Source organism: Podarcis erhardii (assembly GCF_964252035.2).
Source record: "Podarcis erhardii genome assembly, chromosome: 7".
Lineage (NCBI taxonomy): Eukaryota > Metazoa > Chordata > Lepidosauria > Squamata > Lacertidae > Podarcis > Podarcis erhardii.
This window is the reverse complement of record NC_138511.1, coordinates 46,210,079-46,230,402: the sequence shown is the minus strand read 5'-3', so window position 1 is coordinate 46,230,402 and position 20,324 is coordinate 46,210,079. Positions and strand designations below refer to the sequence as shown.

The 20,324-nt window shown below is 41.8% G+C and overlaps 1 protein-coding gene across 1 annotated transcript; it reads left to right on the top strand.

Moving 5' to 3' along the window:
- Positions 1-20,297, top strand: CENPT (centromere protein T). Its single transcript, XM_081870556.1, has 16 exons — positions 1-246; positions 2,382-2,481; positions 3,186-3,279; positions 4,745-4,875; positions 7,968-8,001; positions 9,415-9,557; positions 9,753-9,992; positions 10,839-10,872; positions 13,985-14,127; positions 14,307-14,828; positions 16,398-16,619; positions 16,825-17,046; positions 17,495-17,591; positions 18,443-18,607; positions 18,858-18,962; positions 19,916-20,297. The coding sequence occupies exons 1-16, from the start codon at positions 16-18 to the stop codon at positions 20,040-20,042; spliced, it is 2,610 nt and encodes an 869-aa protein (XP_081726682.1). The 5' UTR covers positions 1-15; the 3' UTR covers positions 20,043-20,297.
- The last annotated feature ends 27 nt before the right edge of the window (positions 20,298-20,324 follow it).

Below are 20,324 nucleotides of genomic sequence, written 5' to 3'. Positions count from 1 at the left end.
AGACTCTCTCAGCTGATGCCGCTTGAATCCCTGAGCGGGAGAGAAAGAAGCTGGCTTCGGCAGCCGTTTGAGTCTCGCGCCTGCCGGCCGGTGGCCGTTTGCACTATGCGAGAGACTCGCCTCAGCGGCCGCCTGTCGGCAACTAAAACGCAGAAAGAGGCAGCCATGGCTACTCGGAGGAGGTCGCGCGAGGAGAAGCTGGAGACCCCACGGCGCCTGAGGCGGTCTCTGCGGTTGGAGATGAAGGTAAGATGAAGGTACCGGGCGGGGCAGCACGGACCCTAATTATCAGTTATAACAATTTTTTTTATCTCGCCTTTTCAGGATACGTATCTTTCTGAGCAGCATCCATGCACTTTTAAAAATGCACGCATGTGAAACAATAAACATTTAGTAAGTCACAGGGATCTCAAGAGTTGGCCCTGAGGTCTAACAGGAGCAGACTCTGGTGATTTCTTCTTGCCCTTCTTCATCTCCTTTACAAACGAGCTGGTTTTTGTTTTATTTTTACTTCTTAGGTGTATATTCTACTATTATTGTAGTATATCCTTCTCCCCCCTCCAAGGAACTCAGGGCTACAAAGACCGTTCTGACGGCATTACCGTTTTATCCTCAAAATAGCCCTGTGAGGTATGTTCGGGTGAGATACAGCATTTTGTCCGTAATCACTCCAGTAAGCTTGATGGCTTATAGGGGATCTGAACCTCCTCTTGGGCTGTACATGCACCATACGTTTAAAACAGTTTCTCTCCCCCCCCAACCATGGGTCTCCAGTTGTTTATAGACTACAGTGCCCATAATCCCTGACCACTGGTCCTGCTAGCTAGGGATGATGGTAGTAGTCATCTGAAAACAGTTGGCGATCCAGTAAAAACAGTGTTTCCTGTTTGGGAAACACTGATTTAAAGCATGGTCGTCCCCACCTCTCAAGCTTGGGAAGTGTAGTTCACCCTTAACAGAGCTACTGCGAACAGTTTCCAGAATTCCTTGTGATGGCAGAAATGTGCTTTAAATGTATGGTGTGTACACAGCCCTTAGGCAGGTGCTCTTAACTGCTATATCACCTAGGTTGCTGAAGGAAATGGCATAACTTTGCAGCAACCTGTTCCTAATGTGGTTACTTTACTCATAAATTAAGCCCTACATAGGTGTTGCAAGAGTGGGGCCTGCGCCTGTGCTGAGCTTCTGTCATCACTTGAAAGAAGGGCACTTTTCACATACGTACAAATTATAACTGAATCATAAACTGGAGTTTAAAATGAGGTTGTAATCTTAAGTCTGCTTTCTTGAATGTTTGCTAAAATCAAATGAAGGTATTAGTGAGTCATGTGCTTCATTTAAGTCCTCTTGGTGCTTACAAATTTATTAATTTATTACAAATTTATTAATATAAAATAAAATCCATTTTTTTAAAAAAAGCATACTCTAGTATAAACCAGCTATGTACAATAGAAATCTGAACTATAGAGAACAGCTTGTTCTCTCTCATCAGTCTCAAAACAGGATTCAGGTAGCTGTTCAAAAGTTCCATACTCTCCCTGGGATTAGTAGGTAGACAGGAAAGGTAGAACTACTTGTCATCAGCATTTGGTGGCAGTGCAAACCATTATTTCCCCCAGTGGCTTCATGTAGATTTTGAAGAGCTTGGTGGTATGATGAACTCTTGAAGCACCTCACAAGCCAGAGGACACAAGGTAGAGAAGAACACACCCACCCACCACTGCACTACCTTCATCAGCATTGCATCAGGGTCTTCTATGTAAATAAATAAAATGTTTGGGGGGTTTTTAATATGAGTATTTTACTTCATAAAAACAACCTCTAGTCAGTCTGCGCAGTAACTATCAGACCTTACTTGAACCTATCAGTCATGGACATTTCATGTTTGTTTATTTCTGTGGGACTGGGGTTGGACCCAAAGCAGAGAAAAGCAGAAATGAGCAACACTGAAAAGAAGAGCAGAAGACAGAGTTGTCCGTTGCTCAGGTTCTTGTATTCCCATACTTAACCTCATTGTAATGGCTGCTGTTCAAAAGAAAGATTGTATATGGGAATCATTAAAGACATTCCCTCAGGAGGTGAAACAGTTTTCAAAAACATATGCACTGACATGGAGAATCTGGTTTCTAAACGTGAAACAACAATAATACTCGGTTATAAATTAACAGATTTAATGTTCATATTTGTACTATTGTTTAGGAAATATCTGAAGAAGTAATCAATGGAAAACTTGATTTAGATCAATGGCTTATATTGGCCTTTTTCTTGCTGGTTTAAAGCACTTTGATTTAAATCCATTCAATCTAAGACATGCCCTTAGAATTCTGTTGTAACATAGAAGTGTGCTACCTGGCTTCAGGAGTGACTTTTTATCTCCCCAGGAGAGACCCTTCAGATCCATGGCCTATCAAAGATCTGGTGCCTCTATTTATACGGATCCAGTAACACCTCGAACTCTATTCAGGAAGGTTCTGGAGACCCGTAAGTAGGGGATAGAAGAATGTCTCTGGTGCTGTTGAGTAGAGGGAAGGGGCAGTCATAGGAAACAGCATTATACCAATAGACAATTGGTCCTATTAGTTCAATACAATTACTGATTGGCAACAGCTCCTCAGGGATGAAGAAGAATTCTGGTCCTTCCTGGAAATGTTGGGGATTGAACCTAGGACCTTCTGTATAAAACCTTCTACCACTGACTTCGGCAGTATGGTTTTTTTGGTAAAGCTGGTACAGTATGTCCCAAAACTAGAAGACAATTGTTACTCCTCCAAACAACAGGGACAAAATGTCATTTATATAAGTGTCAAAGCAAGTGAGGAGTAACCCACTTCAGTACAGTATACCATTCATCCTCTGAGAATAAATCTTCACATTCAGTTCAGTCTCCTGATGCATTTCTGAAACTAATATAAGTCTAATAAATTGAACATATCTGTCTGCTACTTTAAATATTCATTTAAAAAGTTTGTTTTGCACAATGCTATTTTGAGCATGGTGTAAAGGACAAAGTCTTTTTTATGGTCACAGTCCAGTTAAATCTCTCTTGTCTATGGCAGTGTTACAGTCATTATTCTCTGCTTTAAAAGTGCAGTTAGACATATTTTTCCCACTCATCTTCTTGCTGCAATTTTAATTTGCTTGGAGTTCCATTAGAAATACAATTTGTCCATGTATTCTTTTAACAGAGCCAATAGTCTCCCCTCTTGTTCCTGAAAAACCTGATTCCCCCAAACCAGTGGAGACAGTAGTCCAAGCTCCTTTGGAGAGTGTACCCTGCAGGTAACTAAACATGATTAAGGTTGCAATCCTAAGCATATTTCTTTGTAAAATTCTTTTGAAAACCTGTAAATTTTGGCCAGGTTGTTTTCTTGTGTTCTTGCAGTACGTTATATTGTGCTCACTGACATTACGTAATGGAACCAAAATGTAGAAGGTTGAGGAATGGCTATTCAGTTTGTAAGGGATGATGTGATGGATGCCGAAACGTTGAATAGCTGTTGAATGGTTGCTTTAGGCAAGTGGGGGCTGGAAGTTAACTTGCTTTGCTACTGGAAGAGGACCAAATTGAATCAACCAGCCATTTATAATAACAGAAGTTTTAAGGCAGGGATGAGGAACCTGTGGCCCTTCAGAAGTTGTGTTGGACTTAAGTTCCCACCAGCCCCCACCAGTGTGGTCAGGAATGATGGCAGTTGTATTTCAAGAGTTGTTGTCTAACAGCATCTGGAGGGACACAGCCTGTCAAACTCTACTTAAAGAGGTAATGGGGGAAAAATATTTTCAGAAGCTTAATAACAACCCCACTGCTTATGTGGCAACTCTTCTATTTTGAGACACTTTCACAGAAGTAGGGCAGCAAAAGTGCTGAGTGGCTAGAAGATGATGCGGGCAATAGTGGTGACTTGGCATAAGACAGGTAGTTCTGAGACTGAACTTTCTGCACTTGGCTGGGAGAAGGGGAGAACAGCTCAATAACAAAATACTTGCAAATTTTATTTTAAGTTTGTGTGGGCTTACATTCCTTTATAATGTGCTATGAACACTGATGGTGCTACATAAATAATTTTAATTATAGCTAAAAGCAAACAGATTCTTTCTGTAGTTTTGTCTGCTCTTGTAAATAGTAGGTAGTCCTTAATTAGCAATGAAATATATAAAGCTTTTTTCCAGCAAGACCATACAGAGCACAGAAGTGTAATTAGACACATGGATAATGACTAAGAGCATCTCAGTATGCTGCTAATATAGCTAGTATCCTGACATTTCATAAGAGTGTGATTTCTCAGATGTTCTGTGCATGAAGCATGTTTGTATACTTGCTGACAAATGTCTTACTCCTGAGTATACAGTTCTACCAGATTATGGCTACAGTCCTATCAACACTTTTCTGGAAATAAGCCTAAGTGAACTCAGTGGGACTTATCCCTGTAGGCTTATAAAGGATTGCACTGTAAAATGTCTTTTTTTTCCTTCCTCTTTGACTTTCCAATCTGAGCAGGCAGTATTCCTGTAGGTATGGTCCCACTATGTCACTGACAGTAAGATTGAGCAGCTGTATGTTGGTATTGTGCAAGCTCTGCTCAGGTCACCCAGTTATAGTGACACTAAACTTTAGGCCCTCATTTGTTCCTTAACTATGAAGGCAAATTCTTTCTTCAGCAAGGCTGGAGAAATGTTGGCATATTTCCTGGAAGTTGACATTAAACTGTTTTCCTGACTGAAGACTGGCTTTGTCATCTTTCAGCAACCTAGAAATCCATTTGTCTGACTCTGCTCCCAAGGCTACATCTCGGACTGCACTGCTCAACACCAGGTCAAAAAAGAAGGTCCGTCTTTCTGTGTTTGAGAGAGCTGTGGATGAGCAACTTGCCTCAAGTGAGTGGGAGCATTGAAGGTTAGGGTGCACTAGAAAAGCTGAGGATTTTATGAATCTTCTTGTTTGAAGATCAGAGTAAAGTAAACTGTTAAATGAGTTGTCTTCTTCTCCATTGCTTTGGGGAGGTTATAACTTTAAGAAAACCAAATAGGAGAATGTCACCCTTGGGCTGCAATTCACTGACCAAGCTCAGTAATTTAGACACCAATAAAAGTAGGGTTATACCAATCTAACACTAATTTGATATGGGGAATAGAACTACCTGATATACATTTGTGAAAATTATGTTACATTTAAGTCGTAACTATGAAGGAAAATGAGTTCCAAAAGGTTCGTTATATTATTTTTGTTCTGAGAATATCCTGGAACAATCCACCTTACTGTAACCTTGCTTGCCAAATGAAATTATAAACAGCAATGCACCACCAGGGTGGGGGTAGCAAATGTGAAAGGCAGAAGTGATACTGCCTCTCTACATAAAAAACTCAGCACATGCTCTTCCTTTGACTAGTCAAGTGCCCAAATTTGGGGGGGGGGCAGCAGTGATGGCTAAAGAGGATAATTAGTGTTGCAGAGGAAGGAACACCAGTTCCTAAAACAACAAGCATTTTTTCTATAGCTGGAAACAATAGAATGAGATGTTAATGGTTTGCTGGTGCCTTAAGTCTGATATTTCATGGGTCAAATTGCGCGTGCGCCCACAATTTCCGGCATCTGTGCTGTAGCCTTATTGGAGTTCACCGACTGGGTCTGCGTTGCTCTGGGACAGGAGGAAGTCAAAATGACACCGAGGTTGGTTCAAAGAAAGAGTTTATTATGCTCTCCGGATAGCAGAAGGCACTTGCGTGATTAGCCCCCAGCAAGTCCAAAGAAATGACAGGATTCATGCAGTTTATATATCCTCCAGGCACCCTCTCACTCCTCCCCTAGGAGCCCAACCACGTCGGCCTATGTACGCAGGTTGACATCACATATGTTCCTGCTCTGGTAATCTCAACCATAAAAGGATCTTCCTTCCTGTACTTCTGACCATAAAAGGATCTTCCTCTTCCTACTCTTATCTGGGAGGCAGAGATGACCATTTCCGAGAACACACTCTGGCGTTATTCCCAGACGTGGGTCTGCGCGTCTTTGTGGTCAGCACATAAGATAAGGCACACATGCATCATCCCTGCTGTACTGGAACTTGGCAAGGTCACTCATTGCCGCCACGGACTGATAAGGGAGAGAGCTTTGTTCTTGTTATGGATTTACTCAACGGCTTGAGTTTATGCATTTTAGCTAAGGAAAAATAGGAATTTTGGTGCAGTTTAAAACTGCCTGCAGAGTCAGTTTTTGGATTTTGGAAACCCATTCCTTCAGTGCAGACGCGATTTCCAGCGTCATGGAAGCGAGTCCCCATACCACGCTGCGCTGGTTTAGCGCAGTGTGCGGGGACTTGCCTTGGGGGCGGTTCATGGACTGGTTAGACGATCCCTGTGGGCTGCTTGTGGCCCATGGGCCTTAGGTTGCCTACCCCTGCTCTACTGCATTTTCTCCTTTTTGGATTACTTGTTTTATCATATTCTCTTTCTCTCTGTCTGAAGGACGGGGGGAGTATCTGTTTTCTCCTTTCTAGTTTTCTGAAATTGCTCTTTGTCCCCTGCTGGTTCTCTGCTTTTTGGCTTAAAAATGCGCTTGTCATTCTTGTGCAGGGGCCGTACTAATCTTGGTAATGTTCCAATTTTAGTATATCTGTTGCCAAAGTGAAAATTTCTGCTTTCTGACATAACCCATCGCTCTTCCCAGTGACATGGAAAAGTCACAGCCACCTATTTGACAGACAAAAAATGCATTAGAGTTGTTAAATTTCTGAGTGCACTAAAGAGAACAACATCTGTTGCACGTAGCCTCTTCCACCGTGCACTTCTTTACAATGAGACTGTGAGTGCTTCAGCAACTCCAGCATGTCCATGACCCAGCTAATGCTAGTTGCTTTTGCAAGTCCTTGACACAACCCTCTGCTGTGCCTGCCTTAAAGGATTTTACATCCATGCTCCTAGCATGAAGCTCCTCAACAGTCCTACCCAGCTAGAGCTAGTTGGTATTCAGCTTCTTGATGACATGGGTGAGATTGCTTCAATTCCAGACAGGACTTCATCCCCTTCATTTGTTAGCATAGAAAAATTGTCATTTGCATCCATATTTCTGGGCGAGTGGCTGTCTTCCACAGATTTTTCAGTGCCATTTTTTTTATCCTAATGGTTGCATGAAGAATCCTGCCAGAATGTGGCATTTCCCTCTCATTTTCTTCAGTTAGACTTCTCCTTTCCCAGAACCAACCTTGGCACCAAATGCCTTTTCCCCAGCGTTCTGAAGGAGCAGTTTATTGGGGGCGGGGGGGACTTTGATTTTTGCTAGTCTGTAAGGCATGGGTTGTTTTCCTTCCTCAAAAAGACCTGTTGAATCGCTGTATATTTGCTTGGCCATAAACGGAAATGGAGGAAGCACTAGCAGGATAAGGGAAATATAAAAAAGGTGGTTATATGGTTCCTTGCCTCTCTAGGGCAAAATGAGGGCTTAACCAATTACAGTCATACCTCAGTTGTTGAACGTCTTGGTACTCTGATGTTTTGGCTCTCGAACACCGCAAACCCAGAGGTGAGTGTTCCACTTTGTGAATGTTCTTTGGAACCCAAACATCTGACAGGGCTTGCACAGCTTCTGATTGGCTGCAGCCAATCAGAGGCCATACTTTGGTTTCCGGACATTTTGGAAGTTGAATGGACTTCCGGAACACATTCCATTCAACTTCCAAGGTGGATGGATGCCTTGTTCACCTCTCCAGAGAAAAGTATGTTCAGGGTAACTATCCAAACTATACATAACTCACTCTGAGCTGTGAAGAGGAGCAGTATAAGTGAAATAAATAATCCTTTGGTGCATGGTCATTTTTTTTTAAAAAATATGTTTCTCTCTCTAGTCTTAGAATGTGATATAAGTGAACTTTTTCCAGTAGTAAAGCATAGTTTATTCATTAAATAATATTTCTGGAAAACTTGCATGCTTCATTAGCATAGCCATCTAAAACATGTCTTGACTTCTTTTTCAGCTCATTCATTGTTGGACATCACATCTCAGTCAAAGTAAGTTATTTTTGCTCTGTGACTATGGTGTAACAACCGATTCTTCCCCTGCTGAGCAACATAAAGTCAGCATCTAGTATATTGTGGAAAGGGATGAAAGAACAATTAAATTTTTTTATTGTATTATTTATTAAATCTCTCATCTGCCCTTCACCATAACGTCCCAAAGCAGGTTACAGGAATGATAACAGAAGTGTTGGAAGTACTTGGTTGAACTATAAGTCACTATATCCAGTATGCCTACATTCTGATGATCCTTCAACGCATGGTTTGAAGGGCTGGGAGTGAGCACCATAAAAGTTCAAGATGATGAGCTTCCTCCTCCAATTTAGATAAAGAGAGGAGACTAGAAGCAGAAGTTTCTAATCTCCTCTTACCTATGTGGCAGAAAAGGGGAGTACATAAGCCCAAGGACTGAACTGCTTGCTTCTGATCCTTCGAATCATTATTTGGCACAGGGGTGGTTAATGCTTGGTTTGGAGGATTATGTTGCCTACTTGCGAATATCTAGGCAGCTTAAAACGCCCTGTTTTTGAACACTGCCAAAATTTAAATGATATATGTGGGAGTGGGGTGCATTTGCTGGGGTAACTGAAATTCATTAGGTATTAATTAAAAAGAAATTAAAATGAAATACATGTGGGAAGTAGCCATGTTTATCAGCTTTCTCTTTTTTTTACTCTCCTGCCCAGTGTTAGAGATTTCAGCTTGGTCTGCAACATGGACAGGATGGGGGAAATTTGCCTATGCTACATCAGCCTTTCACACATAATGTCAATTTCTTGTTTCCTGCTTCAGAACCACAAATATCCAGATTTTGTGTGTGTGTGTGTGTGTTTTAAAAAAGATACTGTTCCCTGAGTTTACAAGATTTTCCTTGTGGCAATTCAGTAATAATTTTTCCCTGATTCCCACACTGCTAAATAACACATTCATGGAAAAGGGTAACACAGCTGTCGCTAAAAACTGCAATGACCCATTTTCCCACAGCGTCCTTATTTTTATTTATTTGCATGGGGAGGGGGGTGTTGTTAACCTATGTGCAGAATTCCTAAAGGAATTCACAGCTGTTTGTTTAGCTGACTGAATTCTATGGCTGTGAGGGGTCTTTCACCAGCTACTTTGTGGGGTTTATCTGTCCACCCTAAATTGTGTTATTTGAGCTTGGTTTGAGTATGGCTATGACAGTTGAGCGCCATGGGTCCAGTGATACGGGAATTGTCGGCACCATTGGGATTCAGTGAGAAAGATCAGAGTCCATTAGGAAGATGAATACAAGAGTTAGCTGGTGATTCCGTGTGTAGGGCTCCCTGTTCATTATACTAACATGCAACAATGACCATTATTAGAGAGGGAAGGCAGTGCTAAATAAACAAGCAATATGTTTCATGTGCTCTGTTCTTATATTCTCAGGTCTCAGATCTCTTTTAGAACCCCACCACCATTGCGCTCTGCTGGGAAGAAAGGCTTAGTCCGTAGGCCAAAGAATTATAGAGTTGTTACTGTGAAAGCTTTTGAAGACGGCATTGAACAAAACTTGCTGCAAACAAAAGGCTGTGAGTTTCCTTTGGTTCTCATTTGGACAAGGTGCCTGTGAGTAGAGGGGAGATTAATATTCCTGTGAGTAGAGGGGAGATTAATATTCCAGTGCAGAAGGAAGTGTCTGAAAGTTGTTATGGTGGAGCATGGAATGATCAGACTGTTATCTCCATTTAAAAGGCTAATCCGTTTTTGATTTTTTTTCCCAACAGCACAGAGCTACCTTGTGGCTCCAAGTATGTTATCAAATGATTCCTCAGCACAATTTGCTGATACAGAGTTGTTTGCCCAACCTGAGCTCAGCAGGCAGAGTGGAGCAGGGCTTTCTGCTGTTCATTCTCAGCTTCACCCGTCAAGGCAGTCTTTAGCCAAAGGGAATTTGCCATCCTCCATTCAGGGTGCAGAGACTGATACGGCTGTTGAAGTTGTGACAAGGAACAAAGGAAATATAAGTGAGTAGTCTACTTTTCCCCATCTGTCTATTTAACAAAAATCAGCTCATGCTTGTCTTTTGCCTAGTAATGTGCACAAATGGGAGCAGCAGCAGAAATAACCAAAGAGGTCTTTTTCAAGGAGCACCAGTGCACTGAACAATGAGCACTCTCCTTTGTGGAGAATTGTTGGAAACAATCAGAGCTAGTGTTAATGGTATTCTGGTGCCTTAGCCAAATATGTCTTGCAATGAACAGGCCATGTGTAGGCTTTGGAATATGTGACTAAGAATAATTGCTGTGTCCTTCTGAACTCACCCATGAATATGGCTCAGATTAACACTGCAGAGAATTTCCATATTTAATATTTCTGAATTGCCTAGAGAACAGTCAGAAGGCACATGATACAGTTTTGTTGCTGAAACTAAAGCAGGTTTGGCCCTGGGAAGTATTATAAGCCACTCTGAGCTCTGAAGAGGAAAAGTATAAGTGAAATAAATAAATATTTACACAGTACAGTGGTACCTCGGTTTAAGAACAGTCCTGTTTAAGTACAATTCGGTTTACGAACTCCGCAAAACTGAAAATAGTGTCCCGGTTTGCAAACTTTACTTCGGTCTAAGAACGGAATCCGAATGGTGGAAGGGCACTGGTGGCAGGACGCCTCATTAGGGAAAGTGCACCTCAGTTTCAGAACGGTTTCAGTTTCAGAACAGACTTCTGGAATGGATTAAATTCATAAACAGAGGTACCACTGTATTAATAATAAAGAATAGTTGATTCATTAAATAATATTTTTTGTAAGATGTAGAATTTGCACCCTTCACTACCATGGCCATTCAGTATATGCCTTGATCTGTTTTCTAGCTCATTCATTGTTGGACGACACATCTCAGACAAAGTAAGTTATCTTTCCTCTGTGACTATGCTGTAACAACTGATTCTTCCTCTACTGAACAACATAATGTCACCATCCTGTACATTGTCAACACTGATGAAAGAAGAATTACAAACTATTATTTTTCTTATTTATTTGATTTCTTACCCACTTTTCACGATATGTACCTAGTGAGGGCTACAACAGTGATGGCAGAGGTGCTGGAGCTACTTGGTTGCTCTATATGCCACTACATTCAGCATGGCTACATTCAGATGATCCTCCAAACAGTGATTTGGAGTAGCAGGAGTGAGCACCAGAAAGTCTCAAGCGGATGAGCCTGTTTTCTCCCTGCTGCCCACCTGCAGGAAAAGGGAGAAGATTAGGAGAGGTTTCTAAATCTCTTGTTTATCAGGCTAGATGGAGAGAGAAGTGAGTGCATAAGCCTAAGGCTTCCACTGCTTGTTCCTGATCATACCATGGTTTGGAGCAGGGATGGCTAAGCTGTGGCCTGCATACACCACCCCCAAGAATGCCTATGTCCCCCAAGCAGTTTGGCTGCTGTATTGGATGTTTGGGGGACGAGTTGTAATGTTTTGCAAAGCAGCAAGTGGTGCTGTTGAGCCCTCTAGGATCTTAGTTTGATTCACCTCATTGTCAGGCATTTGCATGAACAATGGCAGACACTGAAGCCAGCAAGGGAGAGCAAATAAGAACCACAAGTAAGTAGCTATGGAGCCTGATTTGGATGGGGTGGAAGCAGGAGGAATGATGGAGCATGGCCATGCTCCCCATCCACAGTTGTAATGCTGCCTTAGAGCTAGCAACCCATTATTATTCTTTCACCAAAAGTAGCTGCATGGGAAATAAGAGGCAGAGAAGGTCCCAATTTTTCCTTTATGGATTAGCAACAAGGAGAGGAAGCTGCAGGGTGCGGTTTCATGGTGTCTGGGGTGTGCATGTATGCCGGGGGTGAATGGAGCCCATCATGCACCAGTCCTTGCTGCCAATGTGACACCAGCTCCAAGCCACTTGGCAAGGCTGGAATGAGCCCAGCCTTGCAAAGTGGCTCAGGGAGGACAGTATGAGAAGGGCACAACAGCCATGCACCCTTTGATCCCAGCCCCTCAAGGGCAAGGCTGAGATCAATGGGCACCTGGCTTCCTTCTCACCCTCCCTGAGCCAGTCCCGCTTTGCGAGGCTGGGATCTGATCAGATCCTAGCCTTGCAAAGCAGCACAAGTCTGGCTTGGGGAAGGCGTTGTAAGTAGCACTCCCCTCAGAAAAAAGTGCCCAGGGTGGTTACCCTGACAGCCCCCCTCCCACCGCCACACTATGCCCCTGGGAAGCTGGAACCAGTGCAAAAGCCTTTCCAAGCTATTTTCCTTGTTTCTGGAAACAGCTGTGAATGAAATTTTCAACTTGAATGTACATCGAAGGAATAAGGAAAGTAGAAGTGCAGTGGTGTTGGATAGTACTTATTGAGGAAAGTGAAATTAATAAGCAATAATGGTGAGAAAAGGCCATGGCTGCTTTGATGTGTGGCTCCCAGTGGGTTGTCCATGGGCCAATGTGGTCCTCTGTCTGAAAAAAGGATAACTATTCCCTGGTTTGGAGAATTGTCTGATTTTAACCTATGTGTGAATATTTAGACTGTTTTTGCACTGCTGAATAGTATCAGTGGCAGACCTTGGGATCTCAACTTTAAGTGGCACCTCGTGTGACACCAAAATTCAGCCCCTCTCCTCTGCCTCTCACTTTCCATTTTACCTCATAATTGTGGCACTCCCAAGGCTCCATTGCCAGTGTGACTGAACTGGTTGCGCTCCCCTAAATCTATCTGGTATCATCACACACACTGTGTGTCAGTAAAAGTTATCAACGTTCTATTCTTACTTTGCCTACCCATAGTTAGGGATTTCTGCTTCATCAGCATTTGACACATGATATATACCAGGGGTTGTCAATCTGGTCCCTACCACCCACTAATGGGCCTTTCAAGATTCTAGGTGGGCGGTAGGGGGTTCTATGGCACAAGCTGAAGCCTCCTTCCATCAAGCACTAGTGGGCGGTAAGGAAATTTTACCATCAAGAAAGATGCATTAGTGGGCAGTAGGTATAAAAAGGTTGACTACCCCTAATATATACTGTCAATTTCCTTAGGTTATCTGTTTCAGAGCCATAAACATCCAGAAGTTATTTTGGCTTTTAAATGAGTCTACAAGTAGAGTTTCCTTGTGGTAAATTAATGGCTGAATTACCAAGTTTCCCTTATTCCAACAGTGCTAAATAACATACTTGTGGATATGTTATTTATAACATATAATACAACTGTCAGTAAAGACAGCAATGATCCATTTCCTCACAGGGTACTTACTCTTGTGTTGTTTCATTTTTATTTATTTGCAGGGATTATAGGAACATCAATAGGAATATAGTTACAGGAGATACAATTAAAAATCAGTATGAATATTTAAAGTGATGGATGTTCTTCACACCCATACCTAAATGAAGTTCATGATCCATTGGTGGTCTGAGGACCACAGTTGGGAGCCCCTGGTCTAAGTGATGTGTTTGAGTTAGCTTGGTGGATGAAACTGAAAGATGGGTTTGTCTTCTTTCAGGTTTCATGACACCTTCTTAAGGGGCTGTAGGTAGCTTTTTTACTTGAGCTTTGATACCTTCAACAGGGGAGCTTGCCCTCTCTCTCTCTCTCTCACTCGCCCTCCCACTACAATGTAAGAACAGCTCTAATTTGCACATTCCTGCCTAGTGGAGTGAGTGGGAAGGACAACCCGTCCAAGGATCACCTCTATTACCTACATAAAATGAAACTTTACGGTAGGTCCAATGCCACATTTGTCTACCCAGGATTGTGTTATTTGAGCTTGGTTTGAGTATGGCTATGACAGTTGAGCGCCATGGGTCCAGTGATACGGGAATTGTCGGCACCATTGGGATTCAGTGAGAAAGATCAGAGTCCATTAGGAAGATGAATACAAGAGTTAGCTGGTGATTCCGTGTGTAGGGCTCCCTGTTCATTATACTAACATGCAACAATGACCATTATTAGAGAGGGAAGGCAGTGCTAGATAAACAAGCAATATGTTTCATGTGCTCTGTTCTTATATTCTCAGGTCTCAGATCTCTTTTAGAACCCCACCACCATTGCGCTCTGCTGGGAAGAAAGGCTTAGTCCGTAGGCCAAAGAATTACAGAGGTGTTAATGTGAAAGCTTTTGAAGACGGCATTGAACAAAACTTGCTGCAAACAAAAGGCTGTGAGTTTCCTTTGGTTCTCATTTGGACTGGGTGCCTGTGTCTATTTGAGTAGCAACCTGTGAATAGAGGGGAGATTAATATTCCAATGCAGAAGGAAGTGTCTGAAAGTTGTAATGGTGGAACATGGAATGTTATCTCCATTTAAAAGGCTAATCCGTTTTTGAATTTTTTTCAACAGCACAGAGCTACCTTGTGGCTCCAAGTATGTTATCAAATGATTCCTCAGCACAATTTGCTGATACAGAGTTGTTTGCCCAACCTGAGCTCAGCAGGCAGAGTGCAGCAGGGCTTTCTGCTGTTCATCCTCAGCTTCACCCGACAAGGCAGTCTTTAGCCAAAGGGAGTTTGCCATCCTCTATTCAGGGTGCAGAGACTGATACGGCTGTTGAAGGAGTGACACAGAATGAACAAAAAGAGATATTTACACAGTACACTGACTGTGTTGATGGGATTGAAGCTGTACTTGAGGAAAATGCTGCTAATCCAATGGAAGAGCATCAGCAGAGCCTGCAGGATACTGAAGAAGGATTAATTTGCCATCATCAAAAAAAGATGCTAAGGCAGAGCGCTGAACATGCAAATGGTTTGAAAGTTGGGTTCCAGGAAAGGACTGTTACTACTGAAAGAGGGCAGCAAGAGAGCCTGCATGGGAACAGTGATATGGAACACTTCTTAAGTCCTGGAAATCATCTGCCCACCAGTAAGTAATCTGCAGTGGAAGTGAGGAAAGTTGAAGACTTTCACAACTAGCAATTGCATTAGTGTTTTATCTCCTCCCTTCCAGGTGATTTGGATGCTTCTCTTCTTGCTTCCAAAACATTCATTTCCTCACCATAAGAAATCTGCTATGACTCCTGGAGCACATCTGGGACAAGCTTAGCTAATACAAAAACCCTCCACCTTTTCCTTCCTCCTTTCCCTTATATATAAGGACAGACATTTAGGAGGTGTCTGTCAATTTGGGAATCTTCCTTCTGCCTATCTTTTGTATTTTCTGAATACCTGTAATGCCTCTCTAACTTAATTTTGCTCTTGTTAATATAAACCCAGTAAGATCATCACCAAGATCATTCCCCTTAACCCTACTCTAACTTGTGTTTCGGTGTCACGATACAATTCACAAATTAATAATAAGAGTTATAGGTCTATATTAGCATTTGAGAATTTCTTCCACAGTCTATTACGGTTGATTGAGTCAAAAGCAGCAGATAGGTCAATAAAGGCAGAAAACAGGTTATGTTTGTTCTGTTGAGTATATTTGTTGATGATATGAGACAGTGTAAAACACTGGTCAATAGTACTATATCCAGCTCTGAACCCTGCTTGTTCCTCATATATTTATTTATATATGAGGTTATTTTCACTTAGCCAGTCTGTTAATTTGGTAAGCAGATGACGGGCATAGAGTTTGGAGGGGATGTCCAGCAGGCTAATGGGGCGGTAATTTTGAGGGAGGGTTTTTTCCCCTTTCTTATAAATTGGCACGATGATGTTCAATTTCCAGCTAGCTGGCATTTAAGCTGTATTATTTTTATGGGTGTAGACTTTGGCCAAGATGGGTTGCCACCATTCCATATGTGTCTTAAATAGCTCTGGCGGCATCATGTCCTCACCTGGCACTTTATTTGATTTTAAACTATCAGAGATTTTATCTCTGCAGGAGTTACCACTTGCCATTCTGGAAGATTTGACTGATTGATGGTCACCTCAGCATCGAATGATTGCCCTGTCTGTTCTCCAAAAAGATCAGCATAGTAATCCAGGCCATGTATAGTACTACTTTTTGTTTTGGCAAACCTATACAGACATGTAAACAAATTATGAATTTTGCTGGTTTTTATTTGTATGTTGATCATTGTTTTAAATTGCCCTATATGCACCAGTTACAGATTTTTGGTTTAAGTGGTTTTATAAATTCTTTTAAATAAAATAAACATCCTATGGATCTCATCAATTTGAAAAGTTTGCGGATCATAACGTTGCAGAGAACATATGTCTCAGGTGTGATCTCAGGAGCTAAAATGGGATTGAGTATTGCCAGTACCCAGAACATAATTCCTTTTTTCTTGTGGAGATGAGACTCCAGAGGAAATTTTTTCATGTGCCTTCTCTGCTGAACTCCAGCAATAGTGTCAAAGCTAAAAAGTATTTGGCAATATGTGAATGGGTAGTAGCAGACCCAGCTGTATTGTGTGTGACAGTATTTCTAAAAGTTCTCTAAGATTTTATTTGTCACTGAATGAATACCTTATTTGCCTCTGACTTGTAGATATTCAGAACCCCCAAAGTACTAAAGCTGGAACTCCAAGCAGACATGTTAGCAGAAAGAGATCTGAGCAGTTTGAGAGGCTACCAACGAAAGAAATGGAAGACGGAACCTCTCAAGAAAAAATGTTGGACCGAGAAACTATGGATGACATGGTTTCAGAAGCTGAAATGGATTCTGAAACTGAGGAGGTGTCAGAGACTGAAATGGATTCTGAGAATGTTGGTGAGAAGATTTGTTTTGGGAAGGGGAATGGAATTGTGGTTACTCATGGAAGTGTAGACAAATGGAATTTGAAGCTACCTGTTGGTGAGCTCATTCCTCCAGATTTTCAGAACAAAACAGAGTATTTTAGGACTTTCACAGTGAGACTTATCAATGTACAGCCCTATTCTGGAGCATTACTTGTTCTTGAATTTTTTCCTTGTAGATATTCAGAACCCCCAAAGTACCAAAGCTGCAACTCCAAGCAGACGTTTAAGCAGAAAGAGATCTGAGCAGTTTGAGAGGCTACCAACAAAAGAAATGGAAGACGGAACATCTCAAGGAAAAATGTTGGACCCAGAAACTATGGATGACATGGTTTCAGAAGCTGAAATGGATTCTGAAACTGAGGAGGTGTCAGAGACTGAAATGGATTCTGAGAATGTTGGTGAGGAGATTTGTTTTGGGAAGGGGAATGGAATTGTGGTTACTCATGGAAGTGTAGACAAATGGAATTTGAAGCTACCTGTTGGTGAGCTCATTCCTCCAGATTTTCAGAACAAAACAGAGTATTTTAGCTCTTTGGGGACTGTCATGGGAGACTTATCAATGTACAGCCTTATTCCACAGCATTACTTGTTCTTGAATTATTTCCTTATCTCGTCTCAAACTCCCAGCAAGGATTCACAGCTAGACTTCTACCCAGTGCTAAGAAATCAGTTGCTGGTGAATCACTCACGCCCTTGCTGTGGAGTATTAGGTCAGCAGTGAAAAGGGAGGAAGTTCCAAGTTGCTTCAAGCAACCCTATCTGTGACTCACCTACTGCCTTTCAGCCTACTCTGAGTTCTTCTTGGAGATGGCATGCACAGGCCTTATATTTTTTTTCTCCCATCAGACTTACCTGAAAAGACACCAGCATTTGTACGTAATAGAGTTGTCCAGTGTACACCATTGCTGTCTGCCCTACATGCTCCAAAAGTGGCTGCCTCCAGGTAACTATATAATTGCAATGGGATAGAACTTCAGCCTCAGCAACTGACTATGGCAACTGACTTCTATTAATCTGAAATAGCTGTTTTGCCTTACGCTGTCTACAGCATAAAAGGACTATACATTTGGGTGTCTGGTCTGCACAAGCATTGTAGCTTCTTGGGCTTCTTTGCAATGCTTGGTTTCTCAATGCAAGAGGTACAATGTGTTGCCTAGAAGTCATTTCTTGTGACCTGGAAGTCCTGCTCCAACTCTCAATTTTTAATGGCTGGTTGCTGTTACTCAGTGATGGGTAAGCATTTTGCACATGCTTAATACGACCTCAAACTAGTCTTTAGCTTTTCTGATTTAGTATCCTTGTCACAACAGTGCCTGAGATTGTAGCTGCTGATGCTAAAAAAGGTGTGGGAATGCAGATCTGCCAAGTATCTGTTAAATCTTTCTAGTGGAAACACAGGACTACTCTTTTTTTGACGGAGGTGATGTTATTGGGTTGTTGTTTTTATTTTGATTATACTGTGGTTTTTATGTTGATCTTTTCTGTGAACCACCCCGAGACCTCCAGGTATTGGGGGGGGTATATAAATTCAATAAATAATAATACATAGGAATTCTGAATTTTCATACTACTTTGCCATTTCTGGCTATTATATACATTATTTCTTCCCTTTCTGTGTACCTCTGTTGGTAGGCCAGTCACATTGTTACTAATGTACATGAAGCACTCACTCTTTTCAACATTAAACTAAGGTGAAACTTCCCTGAGGAAGTAAAACAGGAGGATTATGTGTTGTGTGTTACATCTGTTCCTGTAGAGCTTGCTGCACACATTTAACATTTATTTCCCTTGGAGGTCTCTTTCAAAACAGCTTTCAGTTAAGCAGGCTACAAAGCCAGCTGAGAGGGCATGCAGAGGAAAACGTGAGCCGGCTCTCCCCAGCAAGTTTGTAAAAAATGTATTTGCCCGCTGTGTGAAGATGCCAGTGGCCAAGGATGCTTTCAAGACTGTGGAGAACTGGTGAGTAATGGTGAACACCTTTCATACCAATTAATGATGTGGGAGAAGAGGTTGCCAGCTGAACACTGTTGGACCAAGAAAACCAAAGTGTGGCTATATGGCATGAAGGTTGTTGTACTGTCAGTTTCCATCATTGCCACACGTTTTGAGGACTGGGTCCTCTTGTTTCTCTTGTGGCCTTGCAGCATAGCCATCCCTTGGAATGTGGGAAGGCTGCAGCTTGCTTAACTTGCTTTTTGTATCCTTTTAGTGTGAACTTGTACTTTAAACAACTGAGTGACGACTTGGAAGCCTATGCAAATCATGCCAGAAGAAAGACTGTAGAGCCAGCTGATCTGGAGCTTCTCATGAGGCGGTAAAGGATGTTTAGTTTGCTGTTTCAAGGGCTCTTCATCAAATTGAAGGGATGTTCCAGTCCAGCGTTACTGAAGTTGTATATATTTCTGAAAACAGATCTCTCAAACAGTAATTGACTAACAGAAGGGCATGCATACTTGAAGACTAACACTTTTTATAGAGTCCTGGGGCCTTCTGCAAGTCAATTTCCAGGCAGCTTTATTACAAAGCAAGTAGTCTCTAACCTGGCCCTTGTTTTCCTTCAAGCAGACATGGGATGTAGAAGTAGTCAAGACTACTTCATTGGTGTCTTTGAGTAAAATCTGTTCTGCTAAAGAAAGTTTTGAGGTCATTGTATTACAAGAACCTCTTTCCAATACCTGAAATAAAAAAGAGGCAGTTGTGTGTATCATGGGGTATGCAGTACAAAAGGGAACTAAAATGGACATTTCAGCAGAGAGGAATGTGATGAAGAGGGGCTGGTGAATGCTAACTGGGCAGTCCCATCTTACACTTACACAGATTGCTACTCAGTGCCAATGCCCAGCTTTGGACAAATGTCTGGTGAATGTGTTAAATTCAGACCTGCTATTTGTGCCTGCTCCTGGAGATCCTTAAAAAAACCTTGTTTGTGTGGTCTCTATCAAACATAGGTTTGTGCCGTCCTACATCATGTCCCCAATGCTTATTCATTCATTCTTGTCCCCAACGTTTTTAGTTTGACATGGTAAGCGATTTCTGTATACCCTGCCTTTATTTAAAATGTCTGTCTGGCCTCTCGATTATCTGAAGCTACAGTCACAGTTCATGAGGGCAATGATCAGAATGAACAAATTTAGCTGAGAACTCATTTTCTGCCTAATAGCAAATGGCAACCTGATAGTTATTTGAGTTATAGCCATAATGACCATTAGTTGTAAACAAACTTTATTTCCTAACTCATGTATTATTTTCTTCCCCTTTTTAATCCAGGCAAGGACTGATAACTGACAAGGTTCCTTTAAATGTGCTGATAGAGCGTCACATGCCTCTGGAGTACAGGCAGCTGCTAATTCCTGTTGCCACTAGTGGAAATAAAGTGTTCCCTCCCATGCTATGATGAGATGCTGGTGACAATCTGTTCTCAATATGGGGAAAGGAATGCAGTTCCAGAAACACCCTGGGAGGCTCTAGAATTAGAACATTTACAGTACACCCAGCAAGTTCTCGGTACTTTACTTAAAAGACTAGGGAAAAATCTCAATTATGAATAAAATAAGTATTCACTCTTTTTACCTTTGTTTTCCTGTGGTACAGCTTTCTTCATATTCCTGTACAGTGGTTGTAAAATAAAGCAATGTTTTGCAGAGCACAAGTTCTGTATTTTACTTTGAAAAACTGA